This window comes from Battus philenor, unplaced genomic scaffold (assembly GCF_028537555.1).
Source record: "Battus philenor isolate CCGP_79_NKW_IND1 unplaced genomic scaffold, ilBatPhil1.0.hap1 SCAF_5, whole genome shotgun sequence".
Lineage (NCBI taxonomy): Eukaryota > Metazoa > Arthropoda > Insecta > Lepidoptera > Papilionidae > Battus > Battus philenor.
The window spans coordinates 6,940,652-6,956,833 of record NW_027181715.1 but is presented as its reverse complement, the minus strand read 5'-3'; the positions used below and the strand labels follow the sequence as shown (position 1 = coordinate 6,956,833).

Sequence of the window (16,182 nt, the reverse complement as noted above, 5' to 3'; positions counted from 1 at the left end):
CCAAATATATAAAGTTCTAGTACTGAGAATAGATATAGTAGCTTTCTGGTATCGAATTCATGAACTTTTTTTCCTGTTTTGGTAATGATACATGTGTGGGGTTGTTCAGTGTGTAACATCGCACTATTATGAGCGGGCTGTGACACTTGTCATCATATGGCCGCAAAATCGAAGCCGACATGTAAAAATTACAATTTTACTCCAGGGCATATTTAAAAAAAATCCATTAATTGGCCAGCACAGTGCTGACGACTACAATGAAATTTTCTATTGTGTTAAAATACCATTTATTGATTGTATAACAGATATCATCGCCATTTAGTTGTTTTCCCTAATAACGAAGTTCAATATTTATACTCTAAAAAACTTTGAAATTCCCAAAATTACTTTGAAGGTTTTTCTCATTATTTCAAAAATGTTAATACCATAAAGAAGATTTTAGGAATCATAAATTTTGAAATAAATTCACAATAAAAAAGTTGTTCGAAACGACCTCTGCCATCGACATAGGCATCTTTGTCTTCATATTCTATTTTGAGCATAGTGTGAATGTGATAAGTTGCAAACACTATTAGCAAGGGCTGAGGAGGTAATTAGCAACAATTACTAATGATGAAACTTTCCAGATTAAAAATATTTCATCTTAAATTTTTGAGTTTTTAAAAATCGTGATCAACTAATTAGATTCGTTTAAATTACCTATGAATTTGCAATTTGTATGTCGGTAGTAAGATACATTACTTTTCTTTATTTTATGTTTCTAGGTTAACAAAATTTTGGCTTCAGCATTCACTGATATGGAAAATCGGAGAACATATTCTACTTATGAAAATTCTTATGTATGGAAATATTTCGTATTTAATTTGTTATGTTATTCATCGTTGCTGTTTTATTACGTATTTTTTGATGTAAGTATCAACAACCATTATTTTCATTGTATTAATTCAAGCACTTTTTGTTTTTATGGAGAATAATTTTCATTAGCTTTTTTGACTCGAAAATAACGTAACTCCGAGGTCAATTTTATGTTATCCTATCATTTTGCTTTAACCGTTTCTCATTCATCCCCCTTATCGTTTGCAAAATTACTTTGTGGGTGGGACACCATTTTTAGGCTAATAGATGTCGAGTATTTAATGTTTAATAGTCGCTTAGAAAGGCAGTTCTATGCCGTGCACTTTTATGCCGTATACTCGATTACCAATCTGACCCAGGTCATGTACACGTTTGTGTTTATTGTAAAAACTTTATTTCAAAATACATGTTTCTTTTATTCTGTCATCATTGTATTATGTCATATCTCTTAACTCAACCGCGAGACTACACTTGTTTTTAAACTTTTGACAATTAAACATTCTAAATGTTATCTTATAAGGTATATGTTCCCAACTTTATATGGATTACGATACCCTTTTTAAGATAAAAAAACATACAGATTTATAAGTCCTAAAAGGATTTGAATTAATTAATTTTAATACCTATTTAGATATTTTAATTTTTGTAGGCGCCGTAATAATAAAATAAATATTTTAGACGCCTAGATGAAATTTATTTTCCTGAAAACAGGTGTTTCATAACGCCCTCCATTTGCTATAGCATCCGCCAGTGACCACATTAATATCTACGGCGTGCATGAGTGGGTATTAGTTACCTTTGAAAACGTACTAATGGTTTAACGGCTTTTGTTAAAAAATGCATTGATTCAACGAGATATCTTTTGAGCAGTAAGGCTTAGAAACTTGTAGGAATATTCCTTTCGCCGAGTAGAGGTCTACTATGAACGGATTTATGAAATTCCACTCGCAAGAATTGGAATTGTGGTGGCGTACATTAAGTTTGCGAAGCGGGGCGGGGACGCTGATATTGAATATACAAGCGCAATGTAAATTACAGAGGTTTTAGATAATCTGAAGTACAAAATTATGAGTTGAATTCAGTATAAAATTTATTTTTAATATAAAAATTTGTATTATAGGTTTATTCACAAACGTTTCCCCCGCGTAATCCGACGCTTAAAGACAAAATATTGTATATGAATTGTGGCCTTTACGGTTGTAGTGATGAGTTTCTAGTGATGGTTATGGTGATACTTTTCTTAAAAGAATTTTTGTTCAAAATACCATCATGGATTTTTTTGTAAGTAGTTTTGTTAATTATATTTTTAGAGAATTTCTGATTTTATTAAACCGATATAGGCAAAGCGTATATCGTATACTGTACCGACACATAACATAGCTATGTTACAAAGGAATTATAAAAAAAACAAAATCGTTCTATACATACATTAGCCGCTTCTTCAATGGACTGCCAAAAGTCTTAACTAAGTATAATTAAGACAAACATTTTATTTTTTATATTTTAGTATATGTCTGTTGTCAATATTTTTTTTTATTTTATAAATATTACTAATTACATATGTGAAAATGATCTATTCGCATAGTTATTATAAGTTTGAAAAGCCATCTCGCGTGAAAGTTAAAATCAACTCTGAATTTGCCTCGGAGAGATAACGTTTAGATCAGGTATGAATGCAGGCGCAAATGCAACGCCATTTTTAATAAAAAAAAAATTTGGCAAATAGCACATAAAGTAACACTTAATAATAATTTACAAGACTTTATTTAAAACAAAATAAACAAGTAAAGATTTCATACACAAATTTATTGCAAAGAAAGATCAGGAAAACGAATTTACTTGTAATTTGTAATGAAAAATTTGTCACTGTTTTCTCGATATAAACTGATCAATATCAACTGGAATCGATGAAGTACGCAGCTTTCTAATCATTTGAAACTTGATCGGTAGTCATTTTTGATTAATTATCTCGGTTTACTACCATACATATAATAAATTATATAACAATATATTGATGATTGATATGATTCAATATCAGAAGTTCTGGCAGGCCGTATAAACATGATTCTAAAACATTTATTTCATTGTGTCATATAAAGAAATATATATTTTTAGGAATTGTATTCAACATCCTTAATATACCGGCGTTGTATAAAAAAATGTTTGAAAATAATAACAAATACGAAGGAAAATAGACAATAGCCTATATGTAACTGTACGAGTACTGTACGAACATAAACGCACATCTAAACTTCGTTCCGTTCTGAATTTATAATTTGGTGTTGCAACGGGACTTGTCTCTGTATTCAGAGTGTACTCAAAATTTAGCGTGAGCTGTACATACAGCGGTGCTCAACCATAACCACAATAAATTGCGGTTTACTCTATAGCAGGGCTTCTTAAACGACCCCAAATGGGGTCGGGTAGCAAAATTCTGAGGTCGAAAAATTTTAATGTCAAATATTTATATATACCATTTTATAACATCACTAGAGTTGGCGGAATACAGTGGACTTGGAGCGTCCAGACACGCGCATTTGTTGATGGTTTTGAGCTATCTCCATTGACAACAGCAAACGATCGATGATCGCTATTATTATACTGTGGTTATATATACATTGTTCGTGCGTTTGTCGGTATCATAGATGTTGAATAAACCGAGCGCCGCTGACTTCCCACTCTGACCGCCTCCTCTAAATATCAGCGCTTGTTCACGTTGACTCGCGGGCGCGGTAGAGGGTGCGTTCACGAAATATCAAACATACGACCGTAATATCCAAATGTTCTCGTACAAAACGCACGTGCGGTCTCTAGCGGGCAAGCTAGCGGCAATTTTGCCTTGCATTTTGCAATTTTTAATTTTAGATTTTTGTATGTTTCAAAACGAATTATAAAAATATATATTCTCAAATGTATGTGTATATTGTTACCAAACAAGTAAATCATGAAAAAATTTAATTAATTTTTGTTTTATATTTGTATGGGGTCGTCAAGAAACTCGCTATCATAAATGGGGTCGTGAATGACAAAAGTTTAAGAAACCCTGCTCTACAGTATTCATCAAAATAATACCGACATGTTGGCAACAGTTATTTGTTAATGATTTTGATTTTAGCGCGGCTAAACTGATATTCCTTGTTGTAACAATATCTGTATTACATTAAAAGATGATACAAAATTTAAATGGTGCAATTATTTCAGGTATAAAACGGACTATAGACACGTTACCGCAAATATTCCTTGTTGGGAAAGAGAATACGAATTGTGTCCGATTGACGAAAATTTTTTAAATGACAAATATTTGAGTTTAGGTAATTCAATATTTTTTTTCAAATTTATTTATCTTTTGAAGTTAAATTGATTTTTTCACAGTCACACGTAATTGCATTGTTCACCTAATTCCAGAGAAAATGTTTTTTTATAAGTTGGAAATTTTCGATAAGGCTTTAATAATATTTTTCAGTGTTACAGATGGCATTGGGAATGTTTTTTGTAGCAGCATTTCCGCTAGCCCCATTATTTATTTTTATTATCAACTTATGGGATATATGGTATTTATTGTATTTACTTGTAAATAGTTTAGGGTTTTACATGGATTTCATTAAATATGTTTCGAACAGCTACATTGCAAGGTATATGCTGACGTGTTGTCGGAGGCCATTAGTACTCAATACTACGGGCGCTGGTGCGTGGAGGAAAATTATTATTGCAGTCGGATACGCAGTTCCCTTTTTCATTGTGAGATATTTTTAGATATCGTAGTGATTGGCTTAGATAAGCTATTATATCAATTCAAAAACCAATGTTACGTGTAATTATTGAGATATTGTATTAAATTTTGACCAGGTTATGTGTATATCTTGGAGCTCTGGAGTGGTGGAAAGATACATTTATAACGAGGTGCTAAAAACTCCCAACACTGACATCTACAACAATTACAAAAGGAAGTATAACTCGTTTATTAATTTCATTACTGTCAAGGTTAGTTGAATGTGCCTAACATTATAAATGTACATACGCAATTAAGTTAAGAATATGCGTATGTATATATAAAAAAACAAAAATGCCATTTTTGGTAGTCTGCCTGTAACGTACCATACTATGTTTTTTTCGGGGCGGTGCACTTTGTTGCACGACTACCACTGCATGTGCGGAAGTGGCTAAATATTGGTCCTTTTCTTACTTAGATGATTTATTTACTAGATTTTTCAGGGTACATCCACCATCAATCCTATCACACTATTTCAGCTAGACTTCAATTTCTCAGACGTTCTGTTTATAAGAAACGTACCTCTTAGCCTAAGCAATAACTACCTTGCTTAGTATTTTAATTTCCTGTACAATTGGTAAGCATTAATTTTTTTCAGGATAATTGGAAGAGATGTAGCTACCCAAGTAAGTTGAAAGCCTTTGTGATTGAATATTGATTGTCATACTGAATAAATATTGAATCTTTTTATTAAAATCTCGTCTTAATTTTGAAAGATATATTTTACACATCTTTTTCTTTTCTCAATTTTACACAAATCCACTGTCAACGCGATTGAATTTATTGCCTTTACTAAAATATTCCACCTTCCACTCAACATCAGCGCGATTCATCTTGGGAGATCTTGCATTCTTCGATATGTTTATCGGAACATGCAGTTACTACTACTTTACTACTTTTCTCAATTTTAACGCCTCTAGACCGATTTAAACATAATTTAAATTAATCAATGATTGATAATATTAACTTATTTATATTTCAGTCCCGTGTATTAGTGTAATATTGTTATATACTTCATTTTATTACAGATATGTACGAGGATAAACTTCCGCTAAATCGTTACTGGGAGGCAAAACGGCTTAAATTGTGGTTCGCGTTTTATTTTGAGGTTAATTTTTTTAACACTTCGCTAGAATTTAATTATTCGCTGGTCTTACCATTTTATGCATTAACTTTTGTTGTAATTTCAGCATTTTTTTATCATATTCGGCGCTTTACTGCGATGGTTAATGCTTCGGTTTACAAATGACATTAAAGAAACTAAAACTTGTGAACGCGAGATTCTACAACAATATCGAGTTGCTAAGATGGAACCCCACGAGGGGCAATAAATTGATGTTTCATTTTCCTTTGTCAAATTAATGAATGAAGCTCATTACACGCTTATACTTTTTTATTCTTTCATTTTATTTCTTTAGTAAATAGAACACTAAGCAATGTTCAACGAACTTGTGAACACAGAGAGTAAAGTAATGGATGGCTAATATCTTACTATAAAAATGGTAACTTAACTGTATTATACTTATTCTCTGTTGATGCTGTTGCTGTAAAAGCCCTCGGGCCCGCTTCATCGGAGTCGAGTTCAAGGAGCGGAAGGGTCCTTGAAATTAAAGTTTGTATTATAAGATTTCTATAATGTTTGAATAGCCGATCAGCATTGTTAATAGTAACAAACGCAAAAGACGTGCTACAACACCCAAGACAATGTAAAAAAAAATAGTGAAAGGTTAGTCGAAAGATACCAAGTCGCTTTTAACTACTTGGTTTCGGTTAAAGTTGATGCTATTAGTCCGGAGGCTTTTACAGTTTCATCTGAACCAAGCTCACGGAGCGGAAGGGTGCGTAAACTTAAAAATAAAACAAAAGCTGGACAGACGCATTCTAGTTGTACGATGTCGTTCGCACGTAGTAAACCGCTCTACCTGAGTAGAGCTGTGTTGTGTATGCGGCTTGGGGCGGCAGCGTGGACCACAGGCGAACTAAGGATGGAACCGGATTCAACCTTGGTTCATCCACGCTGTTCGCGGTTTGGGAGCGGCTGGCCCGCTTTCAACTGTAAATAAATTGGATAGGTTTATGAAAGTCGTATAAATATTTTTTTTATGAATTTGACTATATAAAAGTGGAAGAGCTTATACATTAGTAATTTTTTTAATGCAGTTGTGTTCACGTTGAATAATGAACGAAGCAAGTTTAAGCTCGATTTTTAGCCGTAGCATTTTCGGAAATTAATAGATGATATAACGGTGGTAGTTGTTTTGCATTGATTACCGCACGTACATTTATCAGCGGGCGGGCTGTGCACTTCATTGCATGACTACTGCGACCGACGACCTAGATATTGTTTTTTTTTGTTAGATTAATTATTGGCTACAGTATTTATTTTTGTCTAATTTTGATCTTATTAAGAGTTCGAAAAATAAGTATGCGACTGTACGCTATGCTTTAAATTTATGCGCAAAGGATTATTATTTTATTATAGAATAATAAAATTTATTTTCCTTTTCCCTACATAAATTAGATTAAATTCAAACGTTTAAATAGTTATTAAATTGGATTACGGGTTTCGTTTTATCCATAGGTTTTGTATAATATAATCCGCTTAATTGGTGTACTAATACTTCTTTCTTAGCTGCCAAATAATATGTCAAAAATAAATTGAAGTCAAATGGAATTTGTTTTTAAATTTAATATATTTCTATGGTTTTTTTTAAAAAACTGTTTATAGAAGATTATTAGACCGGTGAAAAATAATATTAATGGAAGGTGAACCGGAGGCACCATCTGAACACCAGGTTTGTAAGAAAGTTACATTTTTTATGAAGTTCACGAACATCGAAGATGTTGCCTCTGATGTTCGTGAACTTTTATATGTTGCTTTTATTCGTTGAATAAAACTGATGTCAACTTTTCTTGCAATTGCCTCTTTCCAAGCATTTTATATATCATAAATAGCAATTCAGGTCAGATGAACTTTTTTTCATACATAACATATGTTGTTTTTATTACAAAAACAATTCGCGATGCATGTCCTGTCTATTTTTTCTGTTTTCTGTGAAATAAAATATTTTACCATGAGATATAACAAAAAGTAAACAATATTCTAAGTAAATTAAAATCAAGAAAAGAATATTCGTTAAATAAACTTGTATTTTTGTTCAATATAATAAGGCAAGCTACTACACAATTTAATCACGTCTTTTAGAAACTCTCTTCTTGCATTTTTTTAACATAATCCATTTGACACATTAAAATAATTTGAACACTGCAAGTTTTTTAATAATGTTATTATTGTTGTTATTTTAAGCAACCTCAGGAATGCAAATTATGCGAGGAAAAGGATGAAGAATGTTGTCGCGATGATCAAAACTTGTCCAGTGAATTACTAACCGAAGAAGGCGATATAATGAAGTCCCAAACAGAGCGTACATTTAGGGATGGTATACGGCCGATTGATTTCATTGTCGTAGTTAAAGAGCAAGAGGATCAACTACTAATTACGTTACGAAATAATTTCTTAATAAATCTTATCAAAATGGGACTAGAAATTGAATACGAAGCCGGTGTAGTGAGTAACTTACTGAACTAATTTATTTGTAGATTTTTTTCCCTGTTTTAATCAGAAAGTGATCACGAGTCCAAAGAAGAATGCCAGTAAAAGGATTTTTGGTTGTGTATTTGGGGCAGCTAATTTTTTTTTAATCACAAGTGACGGTCCCATTGTATTGTAGTTTTGCGTTTATGACTAAGTAATTATTAAATATAAGTCGAACAAAAAGGCGGTAGAAAGTTAAGTTTGGGTCGGTAACATTTTTAATCAACGATTAATTTTTATTAGTTTATACAGAGTTATAGGCACAAAAGCTTTAAATGCAAAAATAACGACTTATTTCCTGCAGGGTACACCCTCTCCAAAAATAAATAGTTTTCAAAATAATAAGCAACCTAATTATAATACATTACCAAAATTCGGATTACTAAACATTTAAATTAATATTATGTAACATATTTTATCTCGATTACTTTATATTGGAATGATTGAAAATAAAAGCTTGATGCTTTTTGCTAAAAATGTGCTATACGTTCACTCCTTTATATTTTATATTAAGTTATTTATTATTTCTGAAACCATTGATTTTCGGAAAAGGTGTACGATATATGAGCTATAAATTCGACTCTTTACAGCTTTTATGCCAAAAACCAATCAACCTGTATATATAAGATTTCCAACTATGTACAGACTCATCGTGATATCTCTGGGCTTAGAAACGTGAAATTTATTAATTTGATAATACCACTCGTATTTTACAAAATTACACCCGTAAAGGTTTGAGAGGGCATTTATTAAAAAATATATGTGTTAAAACTGCAACAAATTTGGGGTTTTAAAAATTGCTAAGAATGGATTTTATCAAATCTTATAAAAGGCAGTATGAGCCACGAGAGGTAGGCTAGGAACAGGTTATATGTAATAAAACTTAAGAATTTCATATTTTTCGTTAAGTTTTAATTTTTTGACTCGGTTGGAAATTTAATCATTATTTAAGGACATAATATATGAATAAAAATAATCATAAACGTTTTAGATGCCGAATCACAAAGATTTATTATTTTTTAAAGTGCATTGTCCAGATGATGTTCTCAGTAAATTCGGTAACGTAATGAGCGTGAGCTGCGTCGAGAGAGATCGAGCTGAGTATATAATGTCTCGCGGCGAACGTGAATGGATTAACTTGGTTAGGTATGTATTCCATGTCCATAGAAAACTTGAAGTATTTTATAACAATTCTGTAGCTTAGTTTTAGACATTCTGTATCTCGCATATAGGACGTAACCAATAAAAATAATTCTTTATAACATCATATCACATATATAAACATATTTGACAATTTTCAGAAAATACTATAAAGGACATATTCAATATTCGAATACAGAAAGAAGCCTTATAGTTTATATGATTATGCTTAACTTGGCTTTTGGAGATCGACAAAATCACATCGGATTGGAAAGGTAACTTGTAATGAACTTTAGTAACTGAACACAGTTGAATCAGTCAATATTATTATTATATTAATATTTCATTTTTAGATTAATGAAACGTCATGTAGTAGTGGACGCGTATGCTTTACATGATGGACCATATTTTGTTCCTCAGGATCAAGAGGTTAAAAGTGTCAACGCTCGTCAGGTAATAGACATTGATACCACTTGTCATGGCTTAATGAATTGACTGTGCGAATGTAGGGGTCCATCACATTGTAAGAAGAGGAGCTTGTATGATGCAGCTTATAGAAAGATTTAGCTATTATATCCTAAGCTCTCACCTCCACCGTAAACAAATTCACTATAAATTTATTTCTTGTCATTTTGTTAACTAGATTTGATCTTACGGTGCGTATATTTCAATGTTCTTGGAAATAAGCATAAGTCCGGTCTATCATATATTTTTTCTTATACGTGGGATTAAAGGCCAATTGGAAACTGTTCTACAATAAGATCTGTTTTTTTAATGTGGAAACTACTACTATTATCAGTTTCTTATTGAAATGATAACATCATTTAGCCATGATTAAAGCTAATTAGGTATACGTACACTAGAAAAACATTCGCAGTAAAACAAATCAAGAGTGAAATAAAAACCAGTCCAAAAAGTTTTTATTTTCTACAAATAAACAATTAACAATCCTGTTATTCTCAAAAAGTTTTCATTAAACTTTATTAAATGTTAGTAGGTAATAAATATATATAAAAACGCTATAGATTGTGTCGCAGACGTTTTATTTTTTCAGGTTTTGTTTTACAACTGGGCTGGTTGGAGAAATTTATTTTCACCACAACCGTTGAATTTAATTCATGAATACTTTGGACCAAAGGTGAGATAAACTTACATTACCGCAACTTAAGTTTTTTGCCTCTTTTACAGCTGAGAAATGACTATAAATAATTGCCCTCTCAGAGGCTATGATGGAGTATTTATCGGATTTGCAAATGACTCACCTCACTTTGATTCGTTAAGAGAATACTCTCGCAGACATGTGCATTCGGGCTGTAACAACGGCTTTAAACGAAAGACTTTCTAGCAGCATAGATTGCAGAGATCGTTTCTCAATGTCGTGGAATGATTCTTTGTCAAACATAAATTAAACGAAAAAAAAACAATGATTTGACAACAAAATGTTTGTAATATATGGTACAATTGATGAAGATTTTCATGTCGGTTATTATTATAAATAGCTGTCCTCCATATCTGCATTTAAAATACGCATAGCCTTCTTATGATAAATTCGCGTTTGAATACCGTAAGCCGTAAATTGGTCACGTCCCTTCTTTGGCCACCCGCCCTTATGCCTAGGGTACTACCTTAAATACTCGCGGAGAGTAACGATAGGTTGCAATACCGGAACTTTTTCTCACCTCGACTAGCTGGTCTCTAACACGCAGTTCCTGCAGCTCCCATGCTTCAATGTTCTCTACAGCATCGGTGACCAGGCCATGGTTACAATGCACCACCACTGCAAAAAGCGGTAACCGTCTCGAGAAACAGACATTCGAAATAACAATGGAATGCTGTTATTATACATTGATTCAAACACGTTAATATCGTCTAATAAATCCGAAGTCGCTGCAATGATTCAAGCCGTTTCCAACTGGTCCTATTGGAAATCAATGAGAAAAGAGTGTGTCCACCTGTGTCCTTCTATATAAATTATGATAATGATATCTAATAAACCTAAATATTCTTGTTTAGAGTAGTTAAAATATATATATATATATATATATTAATAAACAATACTTCTTTGATATATGGAATGTTCAACATGACTTTTAAAGAGCTTCATGCTATAGAGACATTTTATATGAATGTTTTATAATTTATAATAATAATTACTACGTGTATTTCTCCGTCTTCATTTAGATCGCAATGTTCTTCGCCTTTTACGGACTTTACAATTTATTCCTTATGATTGCGGCAGCTGGCGCAATAGGGACAACTTTGCTCGCCATTTATAAGAACGATAAATACATATCGTTTATGTAAGTATTGTAAATATAATTGTTAAGAAAAAAATAAAATTACACATAGTTATTCACAAATGTACTAACATTGCTTAACCCTACAAAAGACAACTATATTAATAATTCATGAAAATAATTATCAACTTTCGGAAGATTAAAATCACTGTTCAAATTTTGCAGGACCCGAGTCGAAATTTATTTACGAGCTTTGAATATGTTTTGATCACTTAACTATACTTTACAGAGGAACTGTTTGCAAAAATAAGAATCCCTACGTGGCCTTATATTGCGAACCAGGATATTGTTTTGTGACACCACTACGTGATTTTTGCACTCAATACAAATTATGTACTTTGGTGGATAATTACTACACTCCATTTTTTTCAATGTTTATTATGTTCTGGGGTAAGTATTTTTTAAATAATATTTTATGACACCTTACTTTCTTAAAAATTTAGAAATAAACCGTCGTGGTACTATGCCAAAAGTCAAATTCTTTCAAAAAAATGTCTAGAATACAAATGTTTATAAATATTTATGTTTATAAATATGTTTATAAATATATGACATTTTTCTGCTTATGTACTGACTCATGACGATACCTTTAACACAGTAGGGCTTAGAAACTTGAAATTTTAGAAGAAATATTTATATAGATCAGATAAGATAGGATTTTATGAATTTCCGCAAGAAGTTACGTCTTTGTTCATTAAGTTGGTGAAGCATGTGACTACTTCCGCTGATGGAATGAAAATCCGGATGATAGAAATATACGAGTATGTGGCGTATCGCTTGGCTAAACGGTTTAGCTCTGCTTATAGAATATGATTAGAACAGCTATAGCATTTTATTTAAGATTGTGTTTATATTTGAATATAATATACATTGTTTATATTTTCTTGAGATGCACGTAATGGTAGTAATGATGATCATGTAATTTACATATATTCATGATGTCAGAAACAAAAGATATAAAGAATAAAATAAAACATATCTACGTAATTTAATCGAAATGTTCTTATCTCGTTATAACAAGAAAATCCTTAAGTTTTTTTTTATGCTGTTCGTATTTATTTTATTATATATTAACCAAGGCCTTAACTAACGAATAATAATTATTTATTATTAGGTGATCTTTTTCGAAAATTGATATACATACAAGTTTAGAAGCTTTAAAGCTTTTAACCAAGATTATTTATTTTTTCTATGGGAATTAAACAGCCTAACAATATCAGTTAGTATAAAGTTTGTAGGGACAGATAATAAACCAAAAATAATTTTAATATTTAGTAATCTGAATTATGAAAATATTATATATTACTATATTATCATTACGAATTTTTTATAGCGACTACCGTACGGTAATTGGCAAAGAATGAGCTATACATTCACCCCTTTAAAGCTATTACCGCTATAAAGTATCATCCTGTAAATATAAATAAGTATTAAATTATATCCTTATTGTTATAGGTATTCTATTTGTGTCATGTTGGCTAGGTAAAGAAAAGACGTTAAGATATGTTTGGGAGGTTCGTAATAAAGTATACATCGAAAATCTTCAAAGGTATAACATAGTTAATTATTTAAGAGTTTAATATAAGTTCCTTCATTAGCTGCAGAGATCGCTTAATTCTAGCAATTGCATGTATCTTTACTCTTTGCTAAGATTTAAGTACCGTTGGTCAATAATATAACAAATGTTATATTAATGTAAAAAGTGATAATATAATAAAAATTCATTTGTTAACAAAATGTTGATAACAAGATATATCGTAGAGTACCGTTACGCATGACTTTATATTTTTTCTTTAAATAATCAAAACAGCTATTAATGTCTTTATCTAAAGACTGCCTGTTTAAGAATTCCTTTTTTTATTCAGACCAGAGTTCGACATAGATCGCGCAGAGACGAGAAAGTCCAAGGTAACAGGTATCGCTATTGTGGAAGGAACATTTAAAGAGAATAAGACTTTGTATGGAATCTATTTCAGCGTTGTAAGTTTTTTTTTATTTATCGCTCTAGCGCTGATTAATATTGATAATAAATTAAATTGAGCAAAAATAGGTTTTTTAAATAGATTAATTTGATGAAGTTTTATGTTAAGTTCAAAGATCTAAATAACATTCGATGGTAAATTATGTCTAAAAAAAATTTTTTTTTCTGAAAATAAAATGATGTCGAGTTTATTTAATCAAACGAAAGAAGAAAATTTTTTTCAGGCCAAATGTTTGAGATATTTCTTCAAAACTTTCCAAATTATTTTATTTTTATACATGTATTAAGTAAATGTTGTTCACACCGGCTATGTTTTTAAAAGATTAATATTTCTAACACACCAAATGAAATGCCGGCTAATATTATTTTGGGAGTTGATATGACCGCCTTTTATATGGCTTCTAGCAAAAGATACGAATTACAGTAATGCTGAGACGTAGATAGGCTGGAGATTATGGGCCGTAATCCAAACTAATTGTATTTACAGTATAAAGACGTGCCGGTTAAACACATTATGGTTTTTTGAGCAATGGTGTTGGTCGGTTATGTCCACCTTTCCAACTTGCATATTTTCGTGGAATTATTTACATATTTTTTGCTGGCGACTATAAAAATATTAACATCAGTAATTAGGGAAACAATTCGCAAACTATGAACGTAAGACATTATCGGGCCAAGCTATTACCTAAACAAACTAAAAAGACTGAAATACAGTACAGAAAATTGGTGAGTTGACTACAAGTATGTCGTGGTTGTAGTTTTGGAGTAAAGATTACTGGCAGCGTAGAATGTGGACCCTCAAGATGCACGTACGACCTTGTTAAGGACCTCTGAAGATGCCAGGATTTATGTTACTTCCGACTGGTTGTAATTCCGAAATCTTATGTTTGTGGCATATCTCCAGCAGTGGACTCTTCTACGGCTGAAGTAATGATGACGATGTCGTGGTCTTAGGAACATCTACCGACTGACTATGTTGTATTTTTCTTTCTGTCCCCAGGTTCTATTATGTTTACTTCATTTTTATTTCGTACTAATTATGAATAAACCCGCATATAAGATAATACTTGGAACGATGCATGGGGGCAGAATGCCTAGAAAAATGAGGATAATAACGACCACCGTTCTATTCTTTATTGCGGGGATCCTGATACTGGATCGCGTAAGTACAAATTGTATTATAATATATTTTTCGTCATTGATTCTGGTTGTTCGGTGTTTACAGCTTTACCAGAAGAGTTGAAAGCTTTGGTTTAGTTAAAATAGTTATAACAGTAATTAAGCTTGAACAGTCACACGGGTACATGGCTCCTTGAGAGTTAACTCTTGCATTATGGCTGTATTTGTTCCAACAAGCTTTAGAGACTATTAAACTCTTAGGTCCATTAAGCTGATACCTTGTAAACAGATTGAGCGCAAAGGGAACAAGAGTACTCCTTAGCTGGTGCTGTTACTCCAAACATTTAGCAATACGCATTCAAATTCAACAGTGCCGGAAAAGGCAAATCCTCTGTTTGATCATTTGATGTTACCGTACAATTATTAATATAAAAAATTACTTTGTGATCAAGATTTCTCGACTAAGTCGAATCAGTAATGAGGAGATTAAAACAAAAGCAACAGACATAGTCCAGGGGATTGCCAAGTGGACGTGGCAGTGAGCAAGCCACATAGCGCACAATAAATTGCCCAAAGATCTGAAATGGAGACCGCAGACCAGTTAGCATACAGGCATAACATCGGTGGACGGTGACAACCTTGTTAATATCGTCGGAAAGGTGGTCGTTTCAGACCGTTTCCTACTCGTGTTATCAGAAATCTAGGAGAGACTCTCTTTTAATTCCATTTTGGCATATTCCATTAACACGTAATGTACATTCTCTTCAACACCAACTATACTGAGGAGAGTCTGTTTTTTTATAAAATATAATTTTGGTTAATGGTATGAGTTCAAATCTCAATCTTAAAATAAGTCTTCCTTAAGTTCCTGTGTCCCCCAGGTAGAAAATAGGCCGTCCAGCCGTTTTAACTCGGACCTCACCTTTCCTATTTGCTTTGCCTGTGCAATTACCGTCCGTCGCTAGGACTGTTAAGGATAACCACGCTGTCGCTTCCTTAGGGATTCTAGCCTAGGCCTCGCCTCGTTAGACGTTAGGGGTCCCTACAAAGCAGACCATATGCCATTTCCGTTGTTAAGTCGTATTAAATATATATAATTGTCCTTAAAAACTACAAATTACGGTATACGAAAAGGCTTATCAGAAGGTTTTAATGTCTTATATATCGCCTTTACTTCTGACGTTTCATTAAAAAACTTTTTTTTTTTTTTAAATAGTCTTAAATTTGTACATGATTTATTTTTGTGTATAATTAGGTAACATGTGTAATTCTATACCTTTAGTTCATCCTTTATTTGTCAAATTATCTAACTCTTCATTACTTGGTATACCTGGCCGAAATGATTATGATGATGAAAACCACACCGATTTTTGTAATTTCGATTAATAAATAAGAGTGCAATTTAAAGTAATCTCTTAAACATATT

General features: G+C 32.1%; 1 protein-coding gene across 1 annotated transcript; it reads left to right on the top strand.

Moving 5' to 3' along the window:
* Window positions 1-4,071: 4,071 nt before the first annotated feature.
* LOC137929900 (uncharacterized) lies at window positions 4,072-5,997 on the top strand. The gene is made up of 6 exons (XM_068773029.1): window positions 4,072-4,166; window positions 4,476-4,593; window positions 4,702-4,836; window positions 5,223-5,250; window positions 5,653-5,732; window positions 5,815-5,997. Exons 2-6 carry the CDS (start codon window positions 4,492-4,494, stop codon window positions 5,953-5,955), a joined length of 486 nt encoding a protein of 161 aa, XP_068629130.1. The 5' UTR covers window positions 4,072-4,166; window positions 4,476-4,491; the 3' UTR covers window positions 5,956-5,997.
* Window positions 5,998-16,182: the final 10,185 nt, after the last annotated feature.